Here is an 18,834-nt window from a genome sequence, read left to right as displayed (position 1 = left end):
AAAAAAAATTTGTAACGATGATAAAATAATTCTAAATTTCATATGATAGTAAAAGATACTGAAAAATAGAAAATAGAAAGATTTTTCTCCTATTCAGGAGTAAAACGAGAATTCAAAATCTCCCGCCAAGCAGACGACAAATTGTCTTGTGAATCCTCAATTCTGATTGGTCGTGATGCAATAAAATTCCCTAATCACTCACTAAAGTCCAACGCACAATAGGTTCGCGAAAGTCGTTCGCGAACGAGACGCATGAGACAGACAAGGACACAAATATATCTCTGTCATTTTCTAACTCATGCTTTGCGTTCGCAAACGACTTTCGCGAACCTATTGTGCTTAGGCCTTAATCAGCTAATCAAAATGTAATAATAAAATGATTTTTTTTTGTAATAAATATTCTTTTAATTAGTCTCTTGTAATTATTATAATGAATGAAATGTATAAAATTTATACTAAATTTGCACAAGATGTCATGGGAATTTGGATATTTTTCTTGAGAGGGGGAAATACTTGACTGAGTTGAAAAAAATTCCAATTTCTATAATTTTCCGTCTCTCTCTCTGTCTCTCTCTTCCTCTCTCATTGTCTCCTTTCATAAATTGTTTAAAAACAAAAAATACTTTCCAAATCAATGAAATTTGATCCTAATAAATTCACTCTACCGTAATATTTTCATTATGAACGTTTCATTTGAATTTTATGAAAAAAAAGAACGGTAAATAGAAATTCACAGTTCATATTATTCGTAACAAGGATGGCGTCATCATGAAAATAGTGTGTTCACTTTTTTTTTACACGCGAAAATTAAAAACTTATGGGTTAAAATGAAACTTGTTATTTTCTCTTCAACGATAAAGGTGATTGTGAAAAATTTCTCAATTCACCTTTAATCAAAATATTCAAGTTATTTCGATTGGATTTGGACAAATATGGAAAATTAAATCCATTTTCTCAATTCATAGTGCGTTTTTTGATATACACATAGGAGAAGAAGAGACACGATTCATGTGGTGGTTTTATGCGCTGGCGTGTGTGTTGAAGGGCAGCTGCGATAAAAAAAATTTTTTTTTCCCGATTTTTCTTGAATAATTAGTGAACATTAGAAAAAAGGCAAAAGTGAATATCAAATCTAGATGAAAATTTGTGACAGCAAGTAAATGAAAATTGAGAGAAAATCTATAAGGAGCAGACAAAACATTCGTAACTATAAAAATCAAGTTCGATATTTTACACTTATTTTCAATTTATGTCATCAATAATTGTAAAAATTCTCTTAATTTATTAAAAAGAAACATAATTTTAATTGAATTTGCGAATAAAAGTCTTTGAAAACTTAACAAAAGTGGAATAATAGTGAGAAAAAAAATTATTCTTTCATTTTTTTTAGGTTATGTTCGTTACTTGATACTTTATTATCTTTTATATAGTTGTCAAAAATTAACATTAATTTACAAAATATGTGCAATAAATTTCGAATTAATTTACATTAAACTTACCGAGCAAAGTGAATTTTTACTTTCTTTATTATTTGACAAAAGTTAACAATTTACATTTATAGTGTTTATTAATAATAAGCTAATTGTAATTTTTATTTTCGTCAATATTGTTTCTTTTAGATTAATGAAAACTTTAATGTTACTTGACCGAATAACTATTATTAGTAAAAATTTGTATTTCAAGAAAACAATAATTTTAATTTGACGTTTGTTAGATCTGTACAATAGTTTAAATTGTTGAGTATTTTGTTTGTTTTGTTTTTTTCCTGCTGTATAGTAATTAAAGTTTTTTTTACTAATTTCTTTGTGTTTTGGACGAAAATTGAAAAGGGAGATAATAAAAAATTAATGCTTTTTTGTACATATATCTATATATATGTATATATCATATATCATATGTACATTAATGAGTAAAAATAACCTCAAAATTTTTATGAATGTAAACATCCATTTCAGTTAAATCGTTAAAATAAAAAAAAATTCCAATTTAAACAATAATTACATAATTTATTTATATTAAAATCATTATCGAAAAAGTAAAACTCACAAAATAACAATAAAATAAAAACAAATATTTTCGTCGTAATTAAATTATTATTGTTTAAAAAATATACATTTTTATTAGTTATATTATTGAAAATACGATAAAATTTTTTATTTTTTAATAATTCAATTGCAAAAATAACGAAAAGTTTTGAATAATTGAAATTTTGTGTAAAGAAACAATTTAAAAATAATCTTATTTTTTAGTAAATTAATTATAACTTTGTTAATTAAATGAAATTTAAAGTAAATTTTTTAAAAAATTAAAATTTTAAGAACATTTTTTTAATAAATTAAAATGTAAATTTTCTAATTTATTTATTTAATGCAGAAAAAAATGCGTTACAATTTTTAATTAATTTTTAAAAAAAATTAAAAAAATAATTAATTATTTTTTCATTAATTCTTTTAATGATTGAATTACAAAAAAACATTGAAATATAAATTTTTCTATTTCTACAATTTATAAGTAATTCTAATTAAAAAAAAAATGTATTCAAAACAGTTAATGATGAAAAAAAATTAAGAACAATAAAAAAAGTTAATTATTTAAAGTTTTAATTATTTATTTATTATTTTTTTAGGAAATATGCAATGGAAATAATAAATAATTTATAAAGATATTGGTAATGGTATTAATAACAATAATAAATAAAAATAAAAATTATAGAAACAATTCAAATATTTTCAAAAAATTGGAAGACAATTTTTCGAAAGAATTAAATTATTTTCAATATCCACTGATTTAAAGTAATTCTTTGAATTAATTCCATTATGCTGATAAATAACAAAATTCTTCACAGAAATTAAATTATTTTTAGAAATTAAAAAAAATTCTTTTTTAAATTCAATTATTTTTATAAATAACAATATTCATCACAAGAATTCAATTATTTTCAAAACTATCAAAATTCTTCGTAGAAATTAAATTACTTTCAAAAATTGTAATAAACTTCTTGGCAAAATTTTATGTATTATCTTTATAAATAATAAAAATTTCACAGGAATTCAATTATTTAAAATAGAATTTGTATAAAATTTTTCGGAAAAAATCAGTTATTTAAAAAGTTTTTATATTTAAGTAATTCTTCTTCTTAGGGATTCAATTATTTTTTTTATAAATAATGAAACTCATCGCAGAAATTCAAATGCTTTCAACACTATTTTAATTGAATTCTTCGAAAAATGCAATTATTCTAAAAACATTCAAAAAATTATTTATTTATTGTATTTAAATAATTAAATTTCCGTAGAATTTTCTGATAAAAATTGATTTAAAAATGAATTTCCGTTAAAATTTTAGATAATAATTGAATATTAAAAGCCATATTCTGTGAATTTTTAGAAATAATTGAATTTTAAAAAGATTTCAAATTAAAATCTATGCAAATCGGAATTTTTTATATTTTTAATTAACAGTTCTGTAAAACTAATTTTTTGAAAAAGTTTTATTTGAATTTAAAAAAAAAATTTTTTTAGTTTTATTTTCCAATTTATATTTAATTGAAGAATTTCCAAATAATTGAAATTTCGTAAAATTGAATTGTAAACAAATGGATTTTGAAAATTCACAAAGAACTTTTTCGAAGATTAATTAAAAATAATTCATTTGATGAAGAATTTTAGTTAAAAATTCCAGCAAATAATATCTAATTGAATGAATTTCAGTTAAAAGAGACAATAATTTATTATTAGAAGGTTTAATAATATAAATTTTTAGAAATATCTAATTAAATTAAATTTCCAATTAATTAGAAATTTTGTCAAATTTTATTTGAAATAAATTTTTTATTTTGAAGAATTTTATTTTTTTACTTTAAAAATCTTTTTTTTACTTTAAAAATTCTTTTTTTTACTTTACAAATCTTTTTTCACATATAATTGTATGTTTGAAGAATTCGAACAAAAATTTGGAAAATGATTGAATTTTAGAAAAAATTAGAATAAATTAGAATTGATCGATTGTTTCATCGTTTTTATAAATTAGAATTGAAGTTAGATAAGAAAAAGAGTAAATATTTTTAGTGTAAATCAGGGAAATAGAGAATTAAATTTTTGTCAATTGACTTAAAACTAAAAGGAATTCTTTTTTGTTTCAGCATTTTTGAATCAAAAATTCACTGTCAAGATTCTAAAAAGACTGTAAAAAGGATTCATTGGTGATTTTAAATGGTGTTCAATTGATATTCTTAGATAGGATATTAACCCAATTGTTCCTATAAAAACTTTTTCTTCACTTAAAAGAAAGTCTGAATTATTACGTGAATGGATGATGCACGGAGGCAATGAACGGTATGGAGAGACATGGACATGGTCATGGGCATGGACATAGTCACGGACATGGACATGGTCACTCACATTCACACCATCATCATCATCACCATCACCATCATCATTCCCATAGCAATTCATCATCATCGTCACAAAATTCATCGGGTCATTCCTCGAAGCATAGTCACAGTCAAGTATCACATGCCTCGAAAGAAGCAACGAGTAATCAACATCAACAACATCATCAGCAACAACATCATCAGCAACAGCATCATCAACAACAACAACAGCAGCAACAACAACAACAGCAGCAGCAACAACAACAGCAACAAACGTCCCCAAAACCACGAAACTATAAACTTTTGGTTGATCCCTTTCTCGTGAAAGGCGCAACAAAATTATATCGTTACGATGGCGTTGTACCCGGCGATCCAACACAACCAATTGTTCAACCCCGCGATCCACGTTCTCAATTAACAAGAATATGGACACGTCTCGAGCAACTCGATCTTCCAGTGCCGCGTTTCAAGATCGATCAAAATTATTGCGGCGAACCACCCCCATTGGAAGTGACATTCTGCCATTTAAATGACAATATCGATCGTGCATTTCTATCCGATATGGTTCATAAATTTGGCACCGTTGAAGAGCTCACAATTTACTATCATCCAATGACAAATAAACATCTTGGAATTGCCCGCGTTGTATTCGAGAGTACAAAAGCATCAAAGGCTTGTGTTGAAAAATTAAATAATACATCAGTAATGGGTAAAGTATTACGTGTATTTCTCGATGCATTTGGCGACGAATGTAAAAAGCTCTACGACGAAATGACAATTGAAAAGCGCATTGAACCGAAGGAAATTAAACCCGAACCAGAACCAGAGAAACCGTCGCCTATTGAAAAAATTCCACCACCACAACCACCGCCACCTGAGGAACGTGTTAAAAAACCACCGCCACCAACGGCGAATACAACACAAAATGAAAAAACTCGCGACTATATTGAGACACCACGTTATGGTAGTGGTAAATATCGTGATTATCCAACACCAACCGGAAGTACAACAGGCAGTGATCTTGGTTATGCAACAGCGCCAAGTGAAATGAATTATTCCGGTTCATATTCACAAAATTCAACTCCAGCAACGAATTACGATTATTTTTACGGTGGTTTTCATCATCCACCGCCAAATAGTTATTTACCAAACGTCGCTCAAGGTGTCTCGCCAAATCTCCCTCTACAAACAAATTCAACAGCAATGTGGTGGAATCCACAGAGTTCAGCGACTCCAAGTTACGCTGCTCCAGTTTGGACACCACAACAACAACAACAACAACATTCATCGAGTCTAGATAGTCCGAATATTTTACACGTCACAAAACCCCCAACGACAACAACAACAACAACAACGTCTTCATCGTCATCGTCGAAAATTCAACAGTTCACGCCAAAAAAGAAGGATAAGGAATTACAGCAAATAACACCGAAAACAACGCCACGCGATTCACCGATTGAATGTCGAAAAACATTGGATTTAGATACGAGAATTGCAATGTTATTGAAGGATAAAGCCGGTGGTATGGCACCGCCATTCTTACAATTTGGTAGCGACAGTGAGGATGATAAGAAATCGTTGCCTGATGAGGAAATACTGTCAACACCGCCGAGTCCATTTCTCACCGCTGAAATTTATAAGGCGCATCATGAAAAGGCTGTGGATAAAATTAAGGAGAGGAGAAAAATTCGTGAGAATAATATACATCCATTTCCGGTTGATGAGGATCTTGGGAGTGTTATTAGTTCAAGTGAGGATGAGGCATTATTGGATATTTATAGTCCGGCTGTTGATGATAATGATGATAGGCGAAAGGAATCTCAACCTGCCATATCGCTCGATGATGATCGAATGTCATTGAGTCCATTGAGTTCTGGTGATGAGAAAATTGAAGAGGTAAAGTTTTTTTTTTTTCTTCTACTTTGTGATTGAAGATTTGCTTTCAGATTTTATTTTTCAAACGAAGGCAGGTCTTGGATAGTATGACTTTTTTGACTACTTTAAAAAAAAAATGCGACTTTTTTTTTACTTATTTTGATCAAATGCAACTTTTTTTATTGAAACAAAATATTTCTTCAGTTTTGCTATAAGCAGGGCTCGAACTAGGTCCGTAACTTTGCTTGAAGTCCGTAAAAGTCCGTTTTTTAAAAAAAGGTCCGTAAAGTCCGTAATTTGATTGAAATAAGATTAAAAGTTCGTAAATTGTACGATAGAATTTAAATAATTTTAGAGAAATTATAAATGATTGCAGAAGTTCAATTATTTTCAAAAGTAATAAAATTCTTCGCAGAAATTCAACTATGTTCAAAAATTTTTAAAAATTCTCATCAAAATTTCAATTATCTTTAGAAATAATTAAATTCTTCACCGAAATACAACTATTTTAAAAAAATTTTCCTCAATTCAATGATTTTCAATATATCTATTATTTTTATAAAATTTTTCAAGGGAATTCAATTATTTAAAATAAAATTTAATAAAATTCTACACAAACTTTTAATTATTTTCAAAAAATAATAGAAATTTCACAGGAATTTCAGTATTTACAAATTTTTTTCTATACATTTCTTTGCAATCATTCAATTCTTTTCATAAATAATAAAATTCTTTTTGGGAATTCAATTATTTTCATAAATAATAAAACTCATTGCAGAATTTCAATTATTTTCAATAAAATTTTAATCGAATTCCTCGAAAAAATTCTTAAAATTTTTATTAAAATTCGTCAAAAGAATCTAGATATTTAAAAATTTATAGATAAAATTCTTTATTAGAATTCAATTTTAAGAAACATGCAATTTATTCAATAAATTGTTATTTTTGTATTTAAATAATTGAATTCTAGTAGAATTTTCTCATGAACATTGATTTAAAAATAAATTTCAGTTCAAATTTTAAATTATAATTGAATTTTAAAAGCATTAGAGCGTAAATTTTTAGAAATAATTGAATTTTGAAAAGGTTTCAGATTAAAATCTTTGAAAATTTGAATTTTTCTTATTTTTAACTAACAATTCTGTGGAATTAATTTTTTTTTAGAAACTTTAATTTGCGTATTTTTTTGTTGAAATTATTTAAAATTTTTATTTCCTAATATATACTAAATTGAAGAATTTACGAATAATATAAATTTTGTAAAATTTTATTGTAAGCAAATAAATTTGAAAATTATTAAAGAACTTTTTAAAAAATTATTAAAAATAATGGATTTATAGAAGATGTTTAATTAAAAACAGGAAAAAAAATTCAATTTTGTAAAAGTTAGAAATTACTGCAAAAATTCAATTATTTTCAAGAGTAATAATATTTTTCGCAAAAATTCAATTTTATTCAAAAGTAATAAAATTCTTCTTAAGGATTCAATTATTTTCACAAATAATAAAACTCATTGTAGAATTTCAATAATTTTTAATACAATTTTAATCGAATTTCTCAAAAAATGTAATTATTCTTAAAAATTTTATTAAAATTCGATGATAGAATTCAATTATTTGAAAATTTGTTGATAACGATTCTTTATGGGAATTGAATTTTATGAAACATTCAATTATTCAATAAATTATTTATTTTTGTATTTAAATAATTGAATTCTAGTAGAATTTTCTAATAAAAATTGATTTAAAAATGAATTTCAGTTGAAATTTTAGAGAATAATTAAATATTATAAGTACTATAGTGTGAATTTTTAGAAATAATTGAATTTTGAAAAGGTTTCAATTTCAAATCTTTGAAAATATTAATTTTTCATATTTTTATTAAACATTTCTATAGAACTAAATTTTTGAAAATTTTTCATTTCAATTCTGTTGAAATTAGTTGATTTATTAAAATTATATTTATTCATTTCAAAAGTTTCTATTCAATAATTCTTCTAATGAATTTAATTACATTCATAAACTATAAAATTCATCTTAGGAATTCATTTATTTTTAGGAATTTAAAAAAAATTCTTTTTAAAATTAAATTATTTTCATAAATAACAATATTCATCACAAGAAATCAATTATTTCAAAAGTATTAAAATTCTTCGCTTAATTCAATTATTCAAAAATTTTTTAATAAAATTCTCGTAAAAATTATAATTATCTTTATAAATAATAAAATTATTCTCCAAAATTGAATTATTTTCATAAATCTTAATAAAATTCAGGTCAAAATTTTAATTATATTCATTAACAACAAAATTCATCCCAGAAATAAAATTAATTTTAGGAATTAAAAAAAAATTCTTCTTAAAATTCAATTATTTTGATAAATAACATATTATTCATCACAAGAATTCAATTATTTTCAAAAGTAATAAAATTATTCTTTGCAGAAATTCAATTATTTTCAAATATTTTAATAAAATTCTCCTCAAAATTTCAATTATCTTTATAAATAATTAATTCAATAATTTTAAATAAATTTTTCTAAATTTCAACGCATACATGAAATTATTTTTCATAAATAATAAAAATATCACAGAAATTAAATTATTTAAAATAAAATTTGTATAAAATTTTTCAAAGATATCAGTTATTTAAAATTTTTTTTATATAATTCTTATTTTTAGGGATTCAATTATTTTTATAAATAATAAAACTCATCTGAGAATTTTAATTATTTTTATTACAATTTTATTTGAATTCGTCAAAAAATGCAATTATTTTAGAAACATTCAATTATTCAATAAATTACTTATTTTTGTATTTAAATAATTGAATTCCCATAGAATTTTTTATTAAAAATTGATTTAAAAATGAATTTCAGTTAAAATTTTACACAATAATTGAATATTAAAAGCATTATAACCTGACTGTTTGGAATTAATTGAATTTTAAAAAGGTTTCCAATTAAAATCTTAAAAACTCTCAATGTATCATATTTTTAACTAACAATTTTGTGGAATTAATTTTTTTCGGAAAAAGTTTAATTCAGATTTTTTTAAAAATTATTTCAAATTTTTATGTTTTAATAATATTTAATTAAAGAATTTACGAATAATCGAAATTTTTGGTAAAATTCAATTGTAAACAAATGGATTTGAAAATTTAGAGCGAATATGAATATTCTTTAGGGCCAGGGAAAAAGTAAAATTTTTGTCTGCAAATCAAGGAAAAGTCGGAGAATAACAAAATTAATTTTTTGTAACAATTCTGAAGTGTTGTCAAATTGTTGTTTTTAAAAAACAGATTACATAGTTATTTTTGACATTATGAAAATCGAAATAAATTACATTTTATACAAAAAAAAATGTGGTATTTTATTACAATAATGTAGAAGAAAAATCGAAAAAAGTCATACTATCTGAGGTTTGCTGAAAGAGAATAGAATTTGTAAAATGAATGATCAATATTAGAATAGATGTATTTTTACTTGAGGTTCAAAATAATAGAATTTAACCTAATTCTTCATTTTCGAATTTAGATCAGTTTTCAAGTGATAGCTCACAATCCGCCGGTAAATCAACTTTATCCAGGACCAGGATATCCCGGCGCGTTGACACATCCTCACTATCCTCATCTTGTAAGCGATATGTATGGATGGCCACGCCCTGCGCATTATCCTTCTCCATATGGAGCACCGTACCTGCCTAATAGTTATCAACCACCCAATAATTCCTTCCAAGGAGGAATTCATAATAATGCCCAAGGCGCAAATTATTATCCCTCCCTTCAGTCTCGACTTCAAGCGATGACAAACTTTAATACATATAAAGATAATCCTCAGGTAAGAATAATTTTTTTTTCAATGCTTATATTTTTTAAATTCAATGGAAATTTTTGATGATTTTCTTTTAATCTTCAGGGTCCCACAATTAATGGGGTTTTAAATAAAGTTGTTAACGAATTGAAGCAAATTTTGAAAAAGGACTTTAATAAAAAAATGGTGGAGAATACGGCGTTTAAATTGTTTGAAGATTGGTGGGATGAGAAGAAAACGCAGACACATGAAAAGAGTCAGAGTACCTTTGAAGAGAATGTTACGAATAATGTGGTTAAGGATGAAAATAATAAGCAAGAGGGACTTTCGTCATTAATTGAACAAGCAACACCGCTTGGTTTCAATTATGATGGTTTTGGATTGGGAATTCGTGCCAGTATGCCTAAAATGCCATCGTTTAGGGTAAGGGTTAATTTTATATTTCAAAAATTGAATTGAAGGTGTAATTTCTTTCTTTTATTTTTTTAGCGAAAGATTAAACCACCGAGTCCAATGCCTCTGGATGAGGATAGTCGACTGTCGGATCGTTTAGGAACTGAATTAATTGAAAGTGATAGTGATTTGGATCTACTGGCAGTATCGAAAACAAAAAGACCACTCGCGAGTCTTCCCAGTGCGTCAACATCCTCCTCCTCATCGGCTGCAAGTTCAAGTGATGATACAAGCAGTAGTGAATCGTCGAGTGAAAGTTCAGACGATGAGGAATTTACCTACGATCCACGTCCTCTCGCCTCAACAAGTGAGAATACTGATATTATCATGGAACTTGCGATACAACGTTCTCTCGATTGTCCAACACCACCGGGACGATTAACACCATTACCAGATCTAATAATTCATGTAAATGACAATGAATTACCGGAAATTTGTAACGATGCTAGTCCAATATCATCGCCAGTCTATCTACATGAAACCAAAGAGGAAAACGATACAAAGATTGTCAATGACATTGAAATGAAATTAATCGATAGGCCAAAAACACCTGAAATGAAATTCATGTCGGAGGTTAAGAAGACTGAGAATTTATGGAATCAAGAGCCAAGGGATATTGAAAGAATGGAAAGTTCAGCTGCCGAGGCATTAATGACACTCGCCGGTCAAGATAATATTATTAGGCACAAAAGTCCTGGACAAATACAACCGAATATTATCCGAAGTTTGGAGACATTGTCAAGTAAATATATTAATGATGTGCCAATATTACAAGAATCGGAGAAAATTGAAATAACATTCAGTGAAATACCAACAACCGATTCTGAGGAGGAGAGTTTGGAAATTCGTCAATTGAGATTCCAAGCCGAGGCAAATTTGAGATTAAATGGAGATAATTATCCCGAAGGTGATGATAGGCCATTAGTATTTGCTGAACATTCTTATTCGTTATTACCGGAAAAACCGGCTGTCACGGTTGATGATAAACCAACGATTGAAAGTGAATTGATCCCAATAGCAATACCAATACCACCTAAAGCAAAACCGTTGAAATTGGATAAGAGAAAAGAGAAGGCGGAGAAGCGGAAAAATAATAAAATTTCTAAACTTCATATTCAAAATTATGAGCGTGAAAAGGAGAATATTGAAATGGAAAATCGAAAGAATATTTATGAGATTCCAAAAATTGCACAACCGGAAATTACCTATAAGGAGAGGGATCTAATGTCGGAAATGAGTATTTTCTATCAATTCTTAACGCGAGGAATTGACGCCGAGGACGTTGAGTATTTGAGGAGAAGTTACGAGGCCTTGTTGGCTGATGACGCTCAAGGTTATTGGCTTAATGACACACATTGGGTGGATCATCCGCCTACTGATGTTCCTAGTCCCGCGAAGAGAAGAAAAAGAGATGACCTCAGGTTACATGCCACTGGTTGCGCGAGAACGGAAGGTTATTACAAAGTCGATATTCGCGAGAAGGCTAAGCATAAAGTAAGCATTTCTTATTTCATTTTATCTTTTTAGTTAATTTATTTTATTAATTTTAATTGCTAAAATTTTTTTATATTCTTTTATTTACGAATATTTATTAACTAAACTTTTATTTCTGTATTTCAGCATAAAAATGTGTCGCGACACGAAAAAAGGTACCTATTGTCGAAAAAGAGAATTTTACAGGGTGAACGTTTAAAGCGACGCCTTGAACAGAAAACCCGTTTATTTACGCGGACATGCTTTTCAATTTCTGATTTTTTCACTAGAAAAAACAAATGAAAATCTGTCGAATAGCATCATAAACTCAAAATCGATTTTTTTAACGATTGGTACATTTTATCGTGTTTCTTCACTAAAGGTTTTTTGATACTGAAAAGACAATTCATAAAGAAAAAAATTAGACGTTTATAGAAACTCGAATTTTACATGAACTCAAAATTCTAACCTAACCAAGTCAATCGAATTTTTTAAATTTGCACAGCCAGGGTGGCCACATGTCAGTAAAGTCAGGGAAATGTCAGAGATATTAAGAAAATTAAGAATTTTTTCTACTTATTTTCAAAAATTGCTACTTTTTTTTACTTTTTTTCCAAACATTGCAACAAAATATAACAATTTTTAATACTTAAAAAAGTGCAATTTATTTTGATTTTTATAATTCGAAAAATAATTTTAAGCAAATCTTTCAAAAATTGTTCGGGAATCATTTTTTAACATAATTTAATTTTTCAAATATTTCTATAATAAAAATCTTTTTGAGTAGTTGAAATTTTGTTAAATTTTAATTGAAAATAATTAATTTATTTCAAGTATTTATTTACAATTTTTGAAGAATTTTAATTGCAAATTTTAAAAATAATTGAAATATTAAAAATTTTAATGAAAAATCTTTAAAAGTAAATTTAAAAATGAAAATTAATGAAAATTAGCTTCTAATTTTTTAAAATTTAATATTTTCAGTATTTTCAATTACATATTTCCAAAAATTCAAATACATATAAAAATAATAACATTTTAGAATTCTTTTTACCATTTTGGAGAATACAATCAAGTTTAAAATTTTTAATTAAAATTGAAAAAAAATTAATTAGTTTTTTTAAATTATACAACATTTTTTTTTTAAGAAATTCAATTATTTTCGAAAAATTACATTAAAATATTTTTAAAAACTAATTATTAGAATTGTTTTATAATATTTTTTTAAGATTCAATTATCTTCGAACAATGTAAATAATAATTTATGAGAATTTACTTTTTGGAGTTATTAAAATTTTTGAGAAATCATGATCCTGTTTATAACTAAAATTCTTCAAAAATTTAATTATTTTTAAAAGTTTTTACCAAATTTTAATTGTTTAGAAATTATTAAAATTCATAAATTTTACCCATTCTCCGTAAACATTAATATTTTCCTGTAAAAAGAATTTTGTCGGAAAGTAATTTTAATGTCAGTAAATTGTCAGGGAAATTGATAAACTGAAACTTGTGGCCACCATGTCAGCTCTAAAAAAATATTTAGCATTTCATTTATAAAGTAATCGCAAAAGAACACCGAATCATCCCGTGAATTTTACGCTTCTTCTTTCCAAAAGATGATCATTTTGACCCAGAAAGTTAAAATTTGGTACAATTATGTGTTTTCATTAAAAGTTAAAATATCATTTTTTATCGGTTAATTCAATAAGTTTTAAAGTTTTACAAAAAACCGTTAGATTTAAATAACCTCCGGTGACGCGCAACGAAAGCTCTTGCCATTTGCTTAAAATTAAAAAATACTAAAATTTTTTTAAATTCTTGAGGGTTTGAGGATTAGTAATATAAAAAAAATTATTTTTCGATTTGGAAGAAATTTCTTAGTCTTTATATTTAATAACAAAGTTCCGGTCTTAAGATATTTCTTTAATATAAGCATTAAAATCTGGTAATTTTTTTAAAATAACGTCCATAAAACTGAAATTGTTTATAATTTTTTTTTATTTAAAAAAATTTGCTAACCTCTTTTTGGATATTATTTGTAACAATTAATACTGCAAGGAAATAAATTTACTTTTATTTTTTATGTAAGTTTGGTGAGCCTGAATTAAATATAAAATAGATTTAAATTTCACGTTATTAAAAAATAAAGCTGTTTAAAAGCTCTTATAAACAATTTAAATTTTTAACTGCGCCAAATGAAAATATATTTTTCTCGGGTCTATGTTAACCGATATTAAAAAATTGTAGAATTTAAAAATATTTCTTATTTTGAAAAAAAAATTTTATTAAATTTTAAGTTGTTTGTTTTTGAAATATTCTTTAATTTTTTTAATAATTAAGAAATAGTTTTTTGAAATAATATGGGGAACTTACGTTCGGTTAAAAATATAAATTCAACTTTCGATTGTAAAAAAATGAAATTTAGCTGTTTTTCCGACTTGTAAAAAATGTTAAACATTGAAGCATAAAGAAATTTTTATAAAACCTTAAAAATTACTTAAGAAGAAATTTAAAATTAAATTTTATTTTTTAGTAAATATAAAATCTAAATAATTGGAAGTTATGAAAGTTAAAAACAAAAATTTTTTTAAGTATGTATTTTTCAATAAGAAATTAATGAATGTTTTAATAATTCCAGCATCATTACGCGCTGAGTATTCAAAGAAGTAATGATGTAGAGGAAAGTGGAGGTCCATACGCAGGAGGAGATGGAGTTGCGAATGGTCCAAAAGTAAATTTGAAAACTCTCACCGGTAAAATGCAAGCACTGTCTCGAGAAGCGAGAAGTAATCAACGTCGTCTTCTCACTGCATTCGGTATCGATACAGACAGTGATCTTCTTAAGTTTAATCAGTTGAAGGTAAATTTTTCACACGTATAAATTTTTCCTTTTCTTTTAATTTAAATTATATGAAAAAAGTATTATTCAGTACTAGCTTGTTTAGAAATAATTTGTTTATTTTATTGAAATTTGTTGAAAAAAGGTGTTTTTAATTGTATAAATTTTGTTTTCACCATTAGTTCCGAAAGAAGCAATTGAAATTTGCAAAATCGGGAATTCACGATTGGGGCTTGTTTGCAATGGAGCCAATTGCCGCCGACGAAATGGTAATTGAATACGTTGGACAAATGGTGAGGCCAGTTGTCGCCGATTTACGTGAATCACAATACGAGGCAACTGGAATTGGAAGTTCGTACCTTTTCAGAATCGATCTGGATACAATTATTGACGCGACCAAATGCGGCAATCTCGCTCGGTTCATTAACCATAGTTGTAATGTAAGTATCGTTGTTTTGTTTATAATTCTTATTTGGATGAATACAGGGCTCGAACTAGTAAAAATATTTAATAATACGGACTTTACGGATTAAAAATGAAAAATTACGGACCATTTACAAACCACTGACAAAAATATAACCAGCCGAAACAAATAAGAGAACATTTTACTTAAAACTATAAATTAAATTTTTTCGTAACTTTAAAATATATCGATTCTTCATATTTTATAATTTTTAAATTATTAAATTATTTTCATCATTTCAATTCAATTATTATTTTTAAGAATTTTTAACTAAAATTCTTCTTTAAATCAATTGATTTTTGAAAAAGTTCTTTGACAATTTTCAAATCCAATTGTTTACAATATTCAATTTTACGAAATTTCAATTATTCGTAAATTCTTCAATTAAATATATATATTAGAAAATAAAAACTTCAAATAATTTAATAATAATTGAATTAAACTTTTTCAAAAAAATTGATTTCAAAATTCAATTATTATCTAAAATTTTAACTAATTTCATTTTTAAATCAATTTTTATTAGATAATTCTACTAGAATTCAATTATGTAAATACAAAAATAAATAATTTATTGACTAATTAAATGTTTCTTAAAATTCAAATCTCATAAAGAATTATGTAAACAAATTTTTAAATAATTTGAATTCCTTTGACGAATTTGAATAAAATTGAGCAGAATAATTGCATTTTTCGAGGAATTCAATTAAATTTGTATTAAAAATAATTGAAATTCTGCGATGAGTTTTATTATTTATGAAAATTAAAAATTAAATTTATTTTTTCGTGTTTTTAACTACAATTTTTCTGTAAATCCATTATTTTTAATAATTTTCGAAAAAGTTTTTTTTTCAGAATTTTCCAATTTATTTATTTTTAACAGAAATTCATTTTTAAATTAATGTAAATTAGAAAATTCTACTAAAATTATCTAAAATTTTAACTGTAATTCAATTTTAAATCAACTCTTATTAAAAAGTTCTTTGAGAATTCAATTATTTAAGTAGAAACATAAATAATTAATTGAATAATTAAATATTTCTTAAAATTTAATTCTTATAAAGAATTTTATCAATATTTCTTAAAATACTTGAATTCTTTCGAAGAAATTTAATAAAATTTTTAAGAATAATTATTACAATTCAATTCTTATATTTTTATTAAAAATTATAAAAATTATTTAATTTTAGAAAAAAATTGCATTACATTTTTTTTTAAATAATTGCATTCCCGTGAAGAATTTTATAAAAATTTGTTTAAATAATATTTGATAATTTTATTTATTGAATTTCTGTAAAAATTTTATTATTTATGAAAATAATTTAATTCTATTGGGAAAATTTATTAAAATATTAGATATTGAAAATAATTAAATCGTTTCTAAGAATTTTATTATATTTTTGTAAACAATTTAATCTCTGCTATGAGTTTTATTATTTATAAGAATAATTTTATTCCATGAGAAGAATTTTATATAAAAAAAAGTAATTCAATTCTTGTGAAGAATTTTATTAAGATTTTTTAAATAATTGAATTCCAGTGAATAATTTTATTATTTGTGAAAATAATTTAATTCTTGCGAAGATTTTTCTACAACAGTTTTAAATATCTAATAGATTTTTTCCAACAAAAATTGATACAAATTCTATTTTAAAAAATTGAATTCTTGTGAAATTTTTATTATTTATGAAAATAATTGCATTTTTTTGCATATTGTGGAATTTTATTAAAATAGTAGATAATTTTTCGAAAAAATTTATGAAAATTGTATTTTAAATAGTTGATTTTTTCGAAAAAATTTATGAAAATTTTTTTTAAATAATTGAATTTCTGCGAAGAATTTTATTACAAATATATTCAAAGTAAATATTGAAAATCATTGAATTTTATTAAAAATTTTTTAAATAATTGAATTTTGGAGGAGTTTTATTATTTACAAAGATAATTGAAATTTTGATAAGATTTTTTTAAAATTTTTGATCATAATTGAATTCTTGTAATGAATATTGTTATTTATAAAAATAATTGAATTTTAAAAAGAATTTTGATTAATTTCTAAAAATAATTGAAATTTTAGGATGATTTTTGTTATTTATGAATGAAAACAATTGAATTTTGGAGAAGAATTTTATTATTTATAAAGATAATTGAAATTTTGATCAAAATTTTTTTTCATTTTTTGAACACAATTAAATTTTTACCAAGAATTTTAATACTTTTGAAAATAATTCAATTTAGAAGATAAATTTTAATGTTTATAAAGATAATTAAAATTATGATCAAAATTTTATTAAAATTTTTGAAAATAATTGAATTCTTGTGATGAATATTGTTATTTACAAAAATAATTAAATTTTAAAAAGAATTTTTTTTAATTCCTAAAAATAATTGAATTTTGGAGAATTTTATTATTTATAAAGATAATTGAAATTTTGATCAGAATTTTTTTAAATTTTTGAACGTAATTGAATTCTTGTAATAAATATTGTTATTTATAAAAATAATTGAATTTTAAAAAGCATTGTGATTAATTTCTAGAAATAATTTAATTTTTGGGATGATTTTTGTTATTTATGAATGTAATTGAAATTTAGTCCAAAATTTTATTAAAATTTTTGAAAATAATTGAATTTTGGAGAAGAATTTTATTATTTATAAAGATAATTGAAATTTTGACAAGAATTTTTTTAAAATTTTGAAAATACTTGAATTTTTGCTAAAAATTTTATTACTTTTGAAAATAATTGAATTTCTGCAATCATTTGAAATTAATTTCTTTAAAATTCTCCAAATTATATCGTTCAATTTACGAACTTTTTGTTTTTTTCAATCAAATTACGGACCTTGTTTTCAAAAAAACTAACTTTTACGGACTTGAAGCAAATTTACGGACCTTTACGTGATTTAATCTAGTTCGAGGACCTAGTTCGAGGCCTGTGAATAGGAGTAATAATAATAATAATAATAATTAATTTTTTTCTCTCCCCTTTTTTTTGCAGCCAAATTGTTACGCTAAAGTGATCACTATAGAAAGTCAAAAGAAAATAGTAATTTACAGTAAACAACCAATTGGAGTCAACGAGGAAATTACGTACGACTACAAATTTCCATTGGAAGACGATAAAATTCCCTGCCTATGTGGAGCTCCTCAATGTCGGGGAACTCTCAATTAAAAAAAAAAAAAACAAAAAAAGTGTTCGTCAGCTTCATTGTTCATTTCATTTTTTTTTCTTTTATTACATTAATTCATCGTACCCCCCTCCCGTTGCTCATGTTTTTGTAAATATGCCCCCTCCCCCCCTCAATTACCACCCCTTATATATAAAAAAACATTTTATAAAAATGCAACTCTACGGTTGAAATAAAAAAAATATTTTTTCTTGGTTTTTTTTTTCATTATTATACTATGAAAGTTTATGGGACGTTAATGTCTTATTTATGTTTTAAATCAGTTTCAAATCTAGATTTACTATTTAAGAGATGGAGAAGAATAAAAAAAAGAAGAAACATTTGTAATTAATATAGTACATTGCTTTTTGTATACAAAAAAAA

The 18,834-nt window shown here is 24.6% G+C and overlaps 1 protein-coding gene across 2 annotated transcripts; it reads left to right on the top strand.

The window, feature by feature from the left end:
- Window positions 1–573: 573 nt before the first annotated feature.
- Window positions 574–18,666, top strand: LOC122498435 (histone-lysine N-methyltransferase SETD1). Of its 2 annotated transcripts, none has more exons than XM_043606155.1 (8): window positions 574–1,203; window positions 4,142–6,268; window positions 9,782–10,084; window positions 10,163–10,480; window positions 10,547–12,004; window positions 14,622–14,843; window positions 15,005–15,262; window positions 18,282–18,666. In XM_043606155.1, exons 2-8 carry the CDS (start codon window positions 4,328–4,330, stop codon window positions 18,453–18,455), a joined length of 4,674 nt encoding a protein of 1,557 aa, XP_043462090.1. In that variant the 5' UTR covers window positions 574–1,203; window positions 4,142–4,327; the 3' UTR covers window positions 18,456–18,666. The 2 variants fall into 2 exon arrangements, with proteins under 2 accessions (XP_043462090.1, XP_043462089.1); XM_043606154.1 differs by having other exon boundaries at window positions 574–1,220.
- Window positions 18,667–18,834: the final 168 nt, after the last annotated feature.

The sequence above is a fragment of the Leptopilina heterotoma genome, unplaced genomic scaffold (assembly GCF_015476425.1).
Source record: "Leptopilina heterotoma isolate Lh14 unplaced genomic scaffold, ASM1547642v1 Lhet_15, whole genome shotgun sequence".
NCBI lineage: Eukaryota > Metazoa > Arthropoda > Insecta > Hymenoptera > Figitidae > Leptopilina > Leptopilina heterotoma.
Note: the sequence above shows the minus strand (reverse complement) of the source record. Positions and strands in the feature narration are given on the sequence as shown.